We start from the raw sequence: 16,911 nt of genomic DNA on the forward strand, positions 1-16,911 counted from the left end.
TTCAGACCTGTCAAGTAGATCATTGAGCTCTTCATCTAACTTCTTTAATGTGGCTTTCACAATGGAATCTGGTGTTGTTCTTTCAACCTCCAGACCTTTAAGTTGCCACTTTAATACATTATACCGTGACAACTCTGTAGTTGGCCCTATTTTGATCAGCACTGATTTGGTCTCAACCAAAAATTGTATGTAGTCGGCTATTGTCAGATTTCCCTATCAAGTAACAACTTTTATTTATTAGATTTAGAAAATAAATGTATACATATATATGTTATTAAACTCGTCTGAGACTAAACAAGAACTAAATAATTGTTCCACGTACTCTTCTGAAGAGATGCAAATAAAATTAAGGAAAAAAAAATGCTTGACAAATTATAATGGCTCTATCAAATGGATTTAAGTGTACAGAATAATGTGAAATTTAGAACACCTGTGACTTAAGTAATAAAGCCTCAATTTATTCAGTTGAATAATCAGTAACATTTTTACTAACTTTTTGGTATAAAAATTTACCTTAGCAAAACAACATCAACTAAAATAATAAAACAGAATAATGCTTACACTTACAGTGGTTTTACAAGAATTAATTTCTGAAGCAGTCATTCCAAATAGCTTTTCAGTGTCATCGTTCAAGGCTGTAAATGACATGGTCCCTGTTCCATCTGCAGCTTCGAACTCAAAATAGACCCTATTAATCAAATACAACTAATACAATTAGACATTACTTTGAAAAAGATCGTAAGCCTTTATTAACCTGTAAATTACCCACACCAAAATGATAACCACTAATACCAAAAAGACCTTCATTTAGCACAGCATATGCTAGCTTAATATTATATGATTCTGAAGTCAAAATCTGATTTTTAATAATTACAATCTTACTAAATTATTAAATCTAATATCCTACCATTACACATATATACCTGTAAGATGCTGTGCGATCATTTTTTTTACAGATTGAACATTGGTAATGTGCTCCAACTGGAATGTCACAGGGAGCTGAGCAAGTGTTGCAACCTACATATGTATGAAGCTTATCTAAGCTAGGATAAGGAATTGTCACTCTTAACCAGAAACGCTCGTCTTGCACAGCATTGCATGCCTACGGAAAGTACCCAGTATTAAACAGTTGTATTATACACATACAAAGCATTTTAAAAAGGTCAGAAACACAAGTGTACAAGGATAACCACCTTTTTAAGTCCAACCTCAGCAATTGTTAAAAGCAATTTGTTGTTAGATGGATATTTCACTTGAAGAACTCTAGCTTGTTTATCCATGAGCATAGTCATATATAAATATGCCCTGAGTAAAGTAACAAACAGTTCAGTTACTAATAAATTTAGTTAAACATAATTTTCCAGCAACAATTATTAGTGCTTTACCATTCCCGAAGGACATTAGCTCTATCACCCTTAGGATTATGGATGATCCTTGTAGACATTCCAGATGTCAGTGAAAAACCTGTAAAATACAATTTTTTATACAAGCAAAGTTGTTGATCATAATTTTGTAAACACACGAAATATAACTGCAATGTAAAATCACCTCTTCGAGTAACAGGTCTCAGTGATGTAAATCCTACAACTTGGAATGTTCCAGCCCAATTGCGCAATTGTTCACAATCTCCTTCTGTTAGTTCATTCCAGACAGAGACTGTAACAGGTTGCACATTGCTGCATACATTGGTGAAATAACAGATTAAAAAGATAACTAACTCAGACTAACATCTTGATGCAGGACAAAAGATTAGTGAAAATACAACAAACCTCTGATCAATAATAACTATCTCACGAACATAGTTCCGTCTGCCATTCGAAGAAATAATTTTGCGAGGCTGCTCTTCAACAAATAAGACCACAGCAACAACATCTAATAACAAACACCAGAAAAAATTAATTCATAAAGAATAAGCTTTTAACCAGAACTACAATTGAATCAAGAAGCAAGGAAAAACCATATTTTCCAACAGCATCAATGTCGCGTGGAATATCCCCAAGTGGTTGATAATTTGGCAGAACCTAACCACCCGCTGCATCTAGTCGCCGTACAGTAGTTCCCTGATCAATAGTTAGCTGCAACGACAACTCACCATAGTTGTTGTCCCATGGCTCCTCTAACACATTTAAAGGACCATTGGTAATTTCGTATTGGCCTTTAAGCTCTATTATATCTTCAAAGGCCTCCACTTGATCTCCCCCAAACAAAGTGCAACGTATTTTGTTGTTCTATTAAACCCCAATTAAACAATAATTATAAAAAAACAATGCGTGAAACTTAAATTAGCTATTAACATAGCAAATTAATCAAATCATTTTATAACAAAAATCATATATATAATCTGACCAGATAGCTTATTCACAGAGTTACATTCTATTGTATAATATGATATACAGCACCTGCCATTCTAGCGAAATTTCACAAAATTTTTAACAATGCTCCTTATTTATGTATCTATAGTAATCTAAATCACATCAATTAATAATATAATAAAAATGTTGTTCTTATATAAGACAAAAGGTACACACATACTACACAAATCAGCAATCCAATTACACTATATATTTTCGAAATTTAAATTAAAAGGTGGAAGGGCTAAATAATCCATTTAATAATTATAAGGCATCAAGTTTAAATCTTTATTCAGTGTAGTGTCTTAACCTGAAAAGTGGCCTAAACTAATATTGCACACAAATAGATTATGTTTTAAAATTTTATATATAATGATGTAAAATTCAATAAATATAATTTACAAACACTGCTTACCTTAGCATCCTCCAAAATAAAATTTTGGAACACAATTCTTTTTTTCCGATCCACTTGACGCCTCCCTTTATGAGCTACTATTACATTTATCTTGTAAAATTTAGTTTCTGGAGTTAACTCTTCCAAACACATACTTAGAGGCTCCATCTCTGTAAGACTTCTGAACATTAACATCATAAATTAGGCAACATTAGCAAATACAGAGTGTGTACAATGTAGAAAATTATGAGACAAAGGTACATAATAACTATAACTCTACAAATTTGTATATTAAATTATAAATTGAGTTTAAAGCAGTGGTCTATTTAATTAAAATTTCTGAATTTATGCATTCTAAGAAAATTCCTAGCAACAATAAAATACATAAATTATACACACATGACAAGACCTTCAAACAAAAAAACACTTTTACTATGAATCTCAATATACCTGGTACTTATATCATATGTAGAATCTAGCAATATTTTAGTAGGGCATAGTAGGAAAACAAAAATAGTAAATTCAAACCTTTCTAGAAGAATAATTTCGACAAAACAATAGTAGCACACGAATGGAAAAGGGGAAAAACAGAAAAAAGATCCAAGAATTTTGAGAGTTTCATACCTTTTACAGCAGCAAGCACCTTTTAGAAGAGTAATCACTTTTTGCAAAGAAGCATCAATTTACTGTAAGGAACTTGGATATTTATATATAGGGAAATTATTTGTCGTTTAATGCAGTAGTAGGTAATAACTACAGAGAGCTACTGTTACAGAAATGACATAATAGACTACACTATTAGTTGCTAGCAAGAGTAAGCTTACTCTTATACTGCTGCAAGGAAGCATCCATTTTACATGATCTTACAAGTTAACAGGAATGGCCATTTAGATTTCTCATGTACTATTTGTACTATTTTACTTACTAAGGTTACAAAAAAACAGTTGTCAGCACGATATTGTTTCCCTTTACTTAGTCCACTTATTATACTAACCCAAATCTAAGTCTAAATGTAAAAGAATGTAATTAGCTAGAATTTTAAATATACAACTATTATTACGTTTTTTCCCTTTATTAAGACATCAAATGTAGGTTAGCGAAACTATAAAACACAGTGCCTTTAAGTTTTAAGGCGAAAGAGGTCTTTTTGTCGAGTAAAGCTTGTCTAAACAAATCCCGCGATAACCCCAAATACACTAACATAGTAGCTGCAGCTATTCCATCAACAAATAAAAACGGACAACTCAAAAAGAGGAAAAGATCGAACAGTGGTGCAAAAAACCAATTGTTTAGTTCCTAAACTACAACATACAAAAGCGAACAATCAAGAAAGGCATAGATACTCATTAAATGAAATTTAAAACAACTAACCATTATTCTGTCTAACTAATTCTAAATAAATCACAGTTTGTTTCAAAACTGGAAAACATTTTTTCGACAATCAATTCTTTAAAAAAACTTGCTTCATCAACTAATGAACTCACTTAATCAATCCAATAATTATAACACAAAACAAGCTCATTAATGATTCTCTTGCCAACAAACATTTGTCCAAAACATTCTAAGTGATTAAGCAAGAAATTATATACCAACCACTATAAATTACCGTCCCAAAATTATGCCAGCCAAACGCAAAACATCATATGAGACAACATTTTTAGTATGGCCAATTGCATATGGTGCAGGAGGAATCACTGTGTGAACACTTACTTTGCTTGCCTTTTTTGCACGAGACAAAGCCACATAAAGTTGTCCATGAGAAAAACAAGGTCGCTGAAGATGCACACTTACTTGACTAAGAGTCTGACCTTGTGACTTGTTAATTGTCATAGCAAAACTAAGCTTTAAAGGGAACTGTTTTCGCTCAAATTGGAAAGGATATCCTGCTGAATTCGAGGGCCTCAGATTAACTCTATGTATAAAATGAGTCTTCCCTTTATAATGACCAACAGCTATTTGACACTCAATGACATTTTGGTAAAAGTTCATGCAAATGAGTCTTGTACCATTGCATAAACCTGAAGATGGCAAAATGTTTCTAAGCAAAATCACAGGACAATTTTTCTTAAGAACAAGCTCATGAGGACTCATTCCTCCAGGGCACAACTTATTAAGAAATTCAGTAGGATAAACAGTGCACATGTCATCCAAAATGGTGTCAAAACTTTTGTACACAAAAGGACTACCAGGAAAAGAGTTAATAAAAAACGTGTTAATAGAATCAACATCATCATTTGTAGGAGTAAGAATAGCACGCTCAGTAAAAATTTCCGTGGTAAAACTCTTACTGCCGATTTCTGGAAATGTGCTAATTATAAGTTCTTTCACAGGATCACCATCCACAGATATAGTCCGCACAATTTCCTGAGGCAATGGCACATAACCTACTTCTGCTTGTTGTAACTCACCATTTCCCAGAGCCAACAAGAAAGAACAATAATCAGGATCCTCTCTAGCTCTGATGTTTTCTGTTAGCCTAAACTTCTTAAGCTTAGGCCATAGATATGAACTAACAATGCTCGTTTCAACCGCCTCTCGCTGTGTCTTTCGTGGTATTATTGGCAAAACCTGCCTAAAATCACAACCAAATACCACAAGTTTGCCACTAAACAAAGACTTACACTCACATAAATCCTGCAGCAACAAATCCAATGATTCGATATTTTCTTTTTTTGCCATCGAAGCTTCATCCCAAATAATCAAAGTTGTTTCTCTCAATAACGCAGCCAAACTACCTTGTTTTGGCACTGAACATGCCAGTGATGCTTCTGAATCAATTGGGATTTTGAACCTAGAGTGTGCTGTGCGACCTGAGGGGATGTTGGCTGCTGCAATTCCAGATGTAGCGGTTGGCAAAACAATCTTTTGCATTAGACGAATCTCTGCGTACAAAGCGTTATACAGAAAGGTTTTACCAGTCCCACCAGGCCCATCGATGAAAAAAGCTCCTGGCTTATTTTCATGAACATGCTGCATGATATCATCAAATGCAGCTTGTTGTGCAGAATTTAACTGCCCTCGACAATGTAAACATTCTTCGGGAATAGGAGCATCCAAAGCATCTACAATATCCTTGGTCCGTTGAAACTCAGAATCAAGTTCCTCATTCATGTTGTCTAATCCATATTCAGAAAGAGATTTACCAAGTGCTTCTAAATGTTGCTCAACTGACCTTGTAGTCAATCTCAAAACCTTTACCGAGTCATGTGGGAACTCGTGCCTGTAATCCTCAGACAAGTCGGAGTAAAATGCATACCATAATGTACAGGGGTCACTTGGCTGAGCAAAAACAAGTAGCGTTGCAAAAAGTCGTCTTAATGCATCTGGCATTTGCACTACGCAAGCCTCTGCCATACATAGAGTTGGTAAATCATCCTGCTCTAATAAACCAAGCTTAACAGCTGCTTCTTTGAAGCTTTTGCATAAGACACCATTGACAGTTCTGAGAGATTCAAATGATGTAGGACTTCTGACGTTCAGAAGTAACAACCTTAAATAAAATCGCTCTCCTTCAGCAGGAAAAACAAATGCCAAACGTCCAACCTGAAATCTATCAATAGAACGTTTATTCCATTTTTTACCAGACGCATCCCAAGTATAGTGCTCACAGAACTCACTGTATAGATAACCAAGTCCTCCTGGAACTGCAGCATTCATAGCGAAAAATTCAGTTAGCTGAGTTCGATGCCGCTTTGAATTCGCCACAACAGCATTTAATCGTTCATGTGAATGCAAGTGAAGTGTCTGCTGGTTAGGTAAGTGCACTTGGAGAAGAAGCACAAGAGGATGCATCTCAAACAAATCAAATGCAAATAGTCTCCAAGCAGCCTCACATGGAGAAACCCATCTCCCAGACTGATATTGTTGAATCTCATCAACAACATCTCCATCAGCAGGTACCACATTATACGATATCTTGTCATGGCCCTTGTAAACATATTTATACAGATACTTAACAACTTTAATCGTAGAACAAACTTCTACATTAACATGGCAATCAAACAGCAGAGAAAGGTATGGATTATATGGGATAACCCACCTGTTGTCAAGCATATCGCCTCTTACTTTTAACCTCTCACCGGTGTTTCTTCTCCTGTAAGTAGGATACCCTTCATCATTAGTAGTTGTTTCTCCTGAATATTGTTTTGGGTAGCCATACTTACATGATGTCGTCTTACCATTTTTACGCATACAAGAACACTCTGGATTCAACAAACCACAAGGGCCATGCATCATATGACGAATCACAATTTTCCGCAACAATGGATTATCCAATGAAGGAATCTCAGCACAAACAAACTTGTCATAGTCTGCTGGACATTTGAGTTTTGATTCACCCTTAAGAATAATGAGAAAATGTGCATGTGGCAAGCCTCTCTTCTGAAACTCTATAACATAGATCAATGCAGCTACAGCACCAAAAATCATATTATCCATTATTTCTTTCTTAAGAGCCAATAATTTAGCACGAAAAATCCGAGCAACTATATCAGGACGATCTTGAGCAACTTCTCCAGGAGCCAACTCACTTTTAATTTCAGCCCAATTTGCATTGCAAGTAATGGTTATAAATAAATCTGGTTTCCCATATCGCTGCACCAAAGCCATTGCATTTAAATATCGTTTTTTCATATCATGAGGCCCACCAATAAATGTTGGAGGCAAAATGACCTTCTTTCCAACATTGCACGCAAGAGTTTCTCCAGTCTGTACAGAATCCAGAATGCCTTGATATAAATCAGCTCTTATACTATCTTGATTGTTGCGGAAAAAATCAAGCCGGGTATTTTCAACCTTTACATACATATCAACTATGTATTGCTGAAAACACCTCCCACCACGTAGCAACATATTATTAGGACGTATCTGCAGCTTGTATGCATAGTACTCTCTTGGAGATATGAGATTATCTGCTCTAGTCCGTCTGTTAGATGCTCCTGTAGTTACATAAACAGCCACAAATTCAACAAACACTACTGATAACCAATTAGACAATTCAATTACCTAATCAAGTATACAAAATACGGTGCCATCCAAAACAAATTCGAGAATGATTTCAGTATAATCTAATTGAAGACATTTACTGCAAACAAATTGGAAAAGGAAAAAAACATCATCAAATACCAAATTTGAACAACATTTCCTTAAAAAATACATACTTGAAGCCTCTTGTTGAAGTAAATCATCAACATTCTGCACAGCACAAGTCATTACTAGTTCTGTTTGGACAGCAGCTTGTCCACGCCCATCACAAGACTTCTTCTTAAGGTCCTGATTCCACCCACACTCTCAATATGGGAAAAGTAGTGGGTATTGCAATGGGTCATAACATCCATAGTGGTGATAAATCCGATGAGACGTAGCAGATTTACCATAAACAAGAATGTGAGGGCCAAAGCTCTCACTTGATGATGTCGTCTCAGGCCAGATTACAGCCACTTCATCACTTGTGGGAGCATTGTAAACACGCTGGTCACGTACAGTGTGCTGGTTAAGAATAATCCGTGTATCTTCAGAAACATCAATCCCCTTTAAAGATCGGAAAAAGCGAGCATATGGATTTAGTTCCGATACACGCATAAGAATAGCAATGATATCTTCTCGCAATTTTGGGAAACAACCTGAACGCTTAGATGCTTCTTGCTGGCCATCATAAAAATATAACTGCAAATATTTTGGTGTATCATCTCCAGGTAGCAAATCAGGTAAAAAGTGATATAGTTGTCCATGCAACTTAAACACATATATTCCTTTGTAAGTGCTAGCATCAAAATTCCCTCCAATTGAACTAAATGCGAACAAATTATTATACAAGCGAGCATATGTTCTAAAATGTACAGCATCTTCTTCTTCAGATGTAAACAAACGAACAAGTTCTGGGGGATACTCATTAACAGCAATCTCAATTTCTCCATCTCGACAACAAAATTTGACAGTTTCTGTTGCAAATCTCTTGGCACCACAGTGATTGCAATAATGTGAAGGCCCCAAAGTCAAAGGGCCTAGAGGCAGTGGCAAACCAATTGTTGCCTTAGGACAAGCTGATATATTGCAGAACCAAAGATCAGTCAGGTCAAAAAAGAAAGCACAATACAGTATAAATGACAATGTTTTTTTAAACAGATCAATACCGTTGCACTTTCGTGCTTTCTTCCGAGAAGTACTACCCACAGCACTGCAAAAACACCAGAACACTCAGTGAAATTTACAATGGATACAACCACAGAATGACAGTTAAACAAGCAAAAACCTCTTTATTGCAGACTGACGAACCGCACCAAAAGCACGACGCCTTTTAGTAGTCTGACTCTGCACAGCTAATACACAAACACCAGTTAACACCCCAAAACAGCAAAGGCATGCTTAATTAACAAAAACTATATCACAAACTCCACTAAACCACCAAATAACTAAAATTTTCCGTCACAAACAACAAAGCCATACTTAATTAACGAATACTATATCACAAACTCCACTAAACTACCAAATTACTAAAAACTTTCGCCACATAACCAAAAGAAAAAAAAAACAAGCACATCTGCCAAACCAAACATTTACCTTCACATGCACGCTTCTTCCGCCGACAGTTCCCCAAATCACTGGCAAAAGGGCCTCTTATTTAGAAACATTCAAAGAATATTGGCTATAACATAGTAATGAAATAACTTCGTACCTAACAACTGTAAGCTCGGGCATCCCATTCATAAGTCGCTTTTTTTTCGTCACTCTAGTTTGAGGACATCGTTGTACTGGGCTCTGTTTATCTGATAAAACACAAAACGTACTCACTGTTCGAGCTTACAAAAAAACAAACAACCAACACAACAATAACCAACACCCCCACCCCAACCAAAAAAAAAAAGAAAAAAAAAGAGGTTAGACAACTTACCCATCATAAGATTAAATTCGCCATACTTCAAACAACAAAGCAGCCTGAACAAGCAAAATCCAAATGATCCCGACACCTAGCTCACATACGTGTCCATACATCATCCATCTCCAAAAATGGATATTACCATATATTCCAGTTGATATAATCACCTGGCACACAATCTGTAAAAGGCAAACCCAAAAACAAAGCACAAACAAAAGGCCACATAAACAATCTCTTTCAAAACCAAATTCCAAACTAAGTGATTGCTAACCCAAAAACAAGCACCTGTTCCGCAGACAATGACAACAGCCAAATATTTCCACAATAAATACAATGTAATTGTAGCAAAGAAAATAATATCAACAAATAATATTTATATATATAGATATAGAATAGGTGATAGTTACACTAACTTCATCAGGTACACTGAACAAAACAATTGCCACTGCAATTATACTCTCTAATATTCCTAGAGTGACAAAGCAAAATCTGATAAATAAAGTATTGCTACATCAAAGCAAGTCAAGTCAAGAATACAAACATAAATTCCTGAAACGACAAACGTTAGTCCAAAATCCTCCTAATAAAAGTTCACAGCAAAAAAATCCGAGCAAAGCAGCTAAGAAATCCTTGCACGCTTGAAAAAACCCTCCAAATCATCAGCTGAAACTCTGGTGCATGAAGAAATAACAGGTGCTGAAAATTGTCCATTGCCATTCCCCCTCTGCTTCACTGGAGGTGGAGGAGGAACATCTAAAACTGGAATTCGTGAGCAATCAGCTATCGGAGTAAAACACTCACAACTGCTTTCTGCAGACACATCTGATCTAATATTTTCCTCAACCATCAATGATGCTCTTGCATACAAACATCTCTCACTCCACATAACATCACCAACATGAGCAGCCATTTCATTACCATAATTCGCATCAATAATCACTAAGTTGAACCGGTGAGCTAGAAAACAAATAGCCTTCTTAGCAGCCTGCTGCTCAGCAACACCAACCTCATAACAAGTGTCACTAAAAATACACTCAATATCTCCTCCATTGCAACAACAACTTATCATGATCCAACACATAAAACCCTTGCACTCAACTGAAACAGTTTCAAAAGACACAATCAAAGCAGCAGTCTTCTTAACAACATCAGTTAAGAAACTAACATAGTCCATTGACACATGAACAACTCCATTTAAAGCTTCCCCATAAATAAGTTCCTCCCTAAAACACTTAAATGTGGTTTTCTCGTCATGGTCAAGGACACCACGCTTACGAGCAAATAAACTCCCACAAAGCTCATACATCTTTACTTTCTCAAACGTAAAATCATCAACACAAACCCCATACCGCTTCATCAAACCTTGAACAGCTTTTTGAGCCGCTTTTTCACGCGATGCCTCCATAGTAGTCTCTTCCCCCCCCAAATAATAAATACATCCAGGTCCAGTTTCCAACCGGACACGCACATAGACGCTATTTCTCCCTCCAGGCCTTACACCATAGACAGGCTTTGGAAATCGCAAGCATTCAGTTACACGCTCCAACAACGGAACAAAGGGAATAAAGATAGTGGTCGCATCACAATCCATGACCTGTAACTTTAACCAGCTAAATCAAACAACAACAAACAGTTCAACAAAACAGCAAAAACAAGGAACACAGGCCACACAACCATCAGAGCAATATCCAAACATCAGTAAATATCAAACCACATACAATATTTTTTATAAAAAAACACAATCAGAATAAAAACATTAGGCACCTTGTGCAGATAGCAACAACAAAAACAGTCCAACAAAAGCAACCAAATAACCTGTGCAAGATCAGGATACAATTTAATTCAGTGATCAAAATATCATCAAAAGCACAATCCAATAAGCAATCCCGCACCCCAACAACCCAACAATGAATACACTATAAAACCAATTTGCAGCCACCATTAAAAACATAAAATTCCCACACAACACCATTATAATCCTCCACATTACAAAGGCATAATCTTAACATAAATAGCACCACACAGTACACTCAAATTAATGTGCCATCTTATCCTGCACAAAACTACAGCAGACACACTTTAAAAAACACAGAACATAAAAGAATCGTTTAATATTAAGTTTAAGCCCGCCAAAAAATCACCCAACATAATGGAGCTTTCAAACAACTCCAAAAAATGAAATTCTAAATCAACAGTACATCTGAATATAACATTTATCAAAAAGGTACACGTTGTATTAGGAAAAAGCGTTTTTAAATTCAGCAATATTAAGTTCAAGTCCAATGAAAACAACCATTAAGTTCTGAATACCTTAACTAAACTTCTCTAAGACAGAACAACCATAAAATGAAACTCCAAAGAAATAGCACATATATATACAACACTTCTATATAATATAACCTCTAAATCCCAGAGTTAAAGCCTTCCTCATAAAAGACAAATTCTTGAAACCATCAACTAAAGTACCACATTTCTAGCCCCCATAATAAGGAATTACAAAGTACTGTTTAACTACCCCCACTACCACCTCAAACCCACACAAAAACCCATCCAATATTAAAATAACTTTAAACAACAATACATAAGTTTACCCCTCTTAATTGAACACTTATTGTACCTATATATAAATTTACTGTGCAACTCAAAATAACCTTCACTGACAAAGGCAAACAATATCCCTCCTAATTCAACTCTAAATGCAGCCAAAAAAAAAGAAATACAACCTTTAGCAGCACAAAACATGACGGCAAAAAAGAAATACAACCTTTATAGCAGCAAAAAACACCACAACAACTAAACCTAAACCAAGAAATTTTTTTAAAATAATAAGAAATGCAATAATCCTAATAACAAAAACCAGAGCAAAATAAACACTAATAATAATAATATCAAGAATCAACAATGTAATAACGGTAATAATCACCTACTCGAACAATAATGCCGCCGTCGCCTATGCGGTCATCGGCAGCCGTCATTACAACAGTAACCTGGAACAACACCACCCCCAAAACCATCCTAAACAATAACAAATAACCACTAATATCAAAATCACAAACGAATATCACAGTAATTTTCAATAAACTCTCCAAACCACAATAAAAAGAGGCTGGCAATTAACTACCAAAACGCAAGCTAATAACCAGTAAGACGGAGAAGACAATGGAAAAACACGTGGACCAAAATAGCTGACAAACTCAAACAAGTGGCTTTTGCGCGAGGGTACAACGGGTATTTTACTGTTACTAAAACACTTCCTTATGCACGAGGACATATCGGGTATTTTACTCTAATGCGTTATTATCCGCGAGGGCATATCAGGAATTTTACTGTTACTAAGCTACAGTAACCGGAAATGAACAGTAGACGAACTTCATATCGGGTATTTTACTCTAATGCGTTATTATCCGCGAGGGCATATCAGGAATTTTACTGTTACTAAGCTACAGTAACCGGAAATGAACAGTAGACGAACTTCTTACATTTTAGGGGTTAGGGATATATATATATATATATCCCTATATATATATATATATATATAGGTGATCAAAAAATCAGGCCGGATTGGTCTTAGACTCTGTTCTTTTGAGCTTTTGGGCAGAGTAGAGCAGAACAGAGGTCAAGATAGCAGAGCCGGGCCGAGAAAAGCAGAGCAAATTTCAACATTATTATTATTATTATTATTATTATTATTATTATTATTTCTACTACTACTACTACTATTATTATTACAGAAATTTAATGAAATGCCCCTGAGTAATTTTTTTATTCACCAAATACCCATCAAAACTTTTAAATTCACCAAATAATCCTGAGTTTAAAAAAATTTCACCAAATGCCCTTAATGACTAACGGTGACATTTTTCTTAAACTCCAGTGTATTTGGTGAATTTGAAAGTTTTGATGGGTATTAGGTGAATAAAAAAATTACTCAGGGGCATTTCATGAAAATTCCGTTATTACTACTACTACTACTACTATTATTATTGTTTCAGGTATGGATCCAAGGGTTCTGCTGGGTAAGCTGGGTCCCGTCAACAACCTACACACGGTAGCACACGTAAAATGCCCTCGGGGGTGGCTCGAGGAACCCCCCTCCGAAGCTTAAGTTAGAGAGTGTTTAGAGAGAGAAAGTGTTGTTTTGGGTGTTTTTGTCCCTCGGGAGAGTTACGTCACGAAGACTGATCCGGCTTGAGCTGCACCTGCAAAATAACGGAGACTCCGGGTGGTTGGAGCTCTGCCTCCGACGATCAAGTTAGTGACTTGAAAAGGAATAAAGAGTACGGAAATTTAGGTGGGTATCTGCTCGGATTCCAAGCTCAGGTGTTTCTCTGATGTAAGATAATGCAGGTATCTTTAATGGTAAAACGTGCCCTCAAAATGAGGGATATCTCCCTATTTATAGGGTCTTTGGGAATTGTGCCCCTGATTAGGTCACTGAACCCTAATCATTGGTGGGCTGCGCCGTTTTTCGGCATTCTCGGGATTTGGGCCTGAAGGCCGCCTTTTCCCTTGATTTCTGGAATGACACGTGTCAAGCAGGGATTGGTCCATTTTAGACCAATCTGGGGCTGACACGTGTCACCTTCTGATTGGGCCACGCGGCAGGGTAAAATTACCCTAAACAAGTGTACTTAGAGAGATATAGAAAGTGTAATAATTTGAGTGTCTGACCTCTTTTCCGTTGTACTTTACCCTCTATTTATAGGCGTACTATCTCCTTCGTGGAGAGTTTAGCCTGGTCAGCCCTGCGGGCTGACTCTGCCGGGCTGATGAGCCCTCCTTTAGCTGCTTATTCGGCGGTGAGTGTGCACCCTGGGGGCTGGGCGATAGTTCAGCGGGAGCTATCCTATACAACTAGCCCCTCAAGAGGTGGTATGAGGTCACTCATGCCGACTCTTTGCCTGTAAGAACGTTCTTCTCAACTGAGCCCAACTGAAAGGAATAGCTCAGCAGGAGCTATCCCCTACAACTAGCCCCTCAAGAGATGGCGTGAGGTTCTTTCATGCCAGCTGTTCTGAGCGTGTAGCCTTATCGGCTCTGACTCAACGGGTCGTCTAACTGAAATAACCTGCACACTCCTAGCCCGTCAAGTCTCTAGGGTGTTGAGGCGCCCTGGAGACTTGGGAGGTAAGGAATTGCTATTACTGAGTTCGTTGTCCTATTCACTACGTGAAAAAATGAATTTGGCACCGGTTCAAACCCGGCCTAAGGCACCGGTTTGAACCGGTTCCAATGTGGGGGGTGCCAAAAAGGGGTTTAAAAAGGCACCGGTTCAAACCGGTGCCAAAAATTGAAATTGGCACCAGTTAACCGGTGCCAAAAAAGCCCACAAAAAATTATTTCAAAGTTTTTGGCACCGGTTGGGGTTAACCGGTGCCAAAAAACCCCAAAAATAATTTTTTTTTTTTTTTTTTTTTTTTTTTGTTGTTGTTGTTGTTGTCGTCATTTTTTACTTAAAAATCAAATTGACTAAAATAAATAAGAACAACAAAATTGAATATCATTGAATATAACCGAAAATTTACAGTATATAATCAAGAAAAATTACAATATACGAATTATAAAATTAAACAATTACCACATATAAATAAATAAAAAAGAACTACAATATAAATAAAAAAAAAATATTACAACATCACAATAAAAAAAAAAACCCCAAACATCTAAATCAATATTCTTGATTCTCGATTCTTCGATTATGTGCAATATTTTGGGCTTGCAAAGAAGATAGTATACCTGCGCCAATTAGTTCATCCAAAAAAATCAATTAAAATGTATTAGCTGCGAAATTAAAATTAGTTAAAAACCTAGAAAATTAAAAAAAAATCGAAAAAATTAAAATCGAAAAAAAATTAAAACCCAGAAAATTGAAAAAATTAAAATCGAAAAATAGTTGAAAATCCAGAAAATGAAGAAAAAATTAAATTAAAACCCAGAAAATCGAAAAAAATTAAAGTCGAAAAAAATTAAAACCCAGAAAATTAAAAAAAATAAAAAAAAATTAAAATCAAAAGCTAGTTTAAAACCCAGAAAATTAAAAAAAAATCGAAAAAATTAAAATCGAAAAGGATTTAAAACCCAAAAAATCGAAAAAATTAAAATTGAAAATTAGTTGAAAATCTAGAAAATCGAGAAAATCCAGAAAATGAAGAAAAAATTAAATTAAAACCAAGAAAATTGAAAAAAAATTAAAATCGAAAAAATAAAAACCCAGAAAAATAAAAAAAAAATCAAAAAAAATTAAAATCGAAAATTAGTTAAAAACCCAGAAAATTAAAAAAAAAACGAAAAAATACCCAGAAATCGAAAAACAAATAATAATCGAAAAATGAATCAAAATCGAAAAACAATAATAATACCCAGAAATCGAAAAACAAATACCCAGAAATGAAATCGAAAAACAAATACCCAAAACTGAACCGGTGCCAATTAGGGGGTGCCATTTTGATATTTTCTACTAGTGATTGCTTGTATGGTGACATTGGTTCCAGACTTAAGAAGTGACAAGCTCGCAGAGAGGAATTTCGATCACTCCCGCTGAAGTCTGAGAAATGACGAGCTTGCAGAGAGGAATTTCGATCACTCCCGCTGAAGTCTGAGAAATGACGAGCTTGCAGAGAGGATTTTCGATCACTCCCGCTGAAGTCTGAGAAATGACGAGCTTGCAGAGAGGATTTTCGATCACTCCCGCTGAAGTCTGAGAAATGACGAGCTTGCAGAGAGGATTTTCGATCACTCCCGCTGAAGTGCTCTCTTCTTAATTTATTTTTTTTAGGCGGGAATCGGATTTGCATGAGTGGGACACGTGTTGGCAATCCGGGCTGTCAGTTTGATTTTACTGAAGTGACATGGCGGTTTGGCTTCGCCTTGTGTCTAACTGCCCATTTACTCCATATTAATTTCACTGTCCCCCCTTTTTCACTTATTTCTTTTACGCCTCCAATTTTTCATCTTCCCTCTTCGTTACTTTGGCATTTTGAACTTTTCGCTCTTTGCTCTTCCTCTGTCAAGCGTCTCTGATCCTCCATTGTTGTGGTAAGTTCTTGCTTCTTCGTCTTTATTTTTGTCCTGACTTTCGCTTTACTTGCTTTCTCTCCTTTAATTCTTGCTCTTTTGTTAACGTTTTCCTTCTTTGTTCTTCTTAATTGCAGATTCGGTCCTTTGTCTTGCTTGGGCTTTTATCTCCGCCATTGTTGTTGTACTCTGTTGCTTCTGCAACTTTTTTCCTTAAAGGTACTTACTTTGTACCTTTTGTTGTTTGTATTTTCCCAATTTTGCTTCTATTTACTTTT

General features: G+C 36.1%; 1 protein-coding gene across 1 annotated transcript; it reads right to left on the reverse strand.

Moving 5' to 3' along the window:
• Positions 1-1,163: 1,163 nt before the first annotated feature.
• On the reverse strand, positions 1,164-7,596 carry LOC145624984 (uncharacterized). Its single transcript, XM_081678067.1, has 7 exons — positions 4,352-7,596; positions 2,767-2,926; positions 2,027-2,228; positions 1,770-1,872; positions 1,549-1,676; positions 1,386-1,464; positions 1,164-1,305 (listed from the first exon to the last, which is right to left on the reverse strand). The coding sequence occupies exons 1-7, from the start codon at positions 7,594-7,596 to the stop codon at positions 1,164-1,166; spliced, it is 4,059 nt and encodes a 1,352-aa protein (XP_081534193.1).
• Positions 7,597-16,911: the final 9,315 nt, after the last annotated feature.

This window comes from Chenopodium album, chromosome 3 (assembly GCF_948465745.1).
Source record: "Chenopodium album chromosome 3, dcCheAlbu1.1, whole genome shotgun sequence".
Classification (NCBI taxonomy): domain Eukaryota; kingdom Viridiplantae; phylum Streptophyta; class Magnoliopsida; order Caryophyllales; family Amaranthaceae; genus Chenopodium; species Chenopodium album.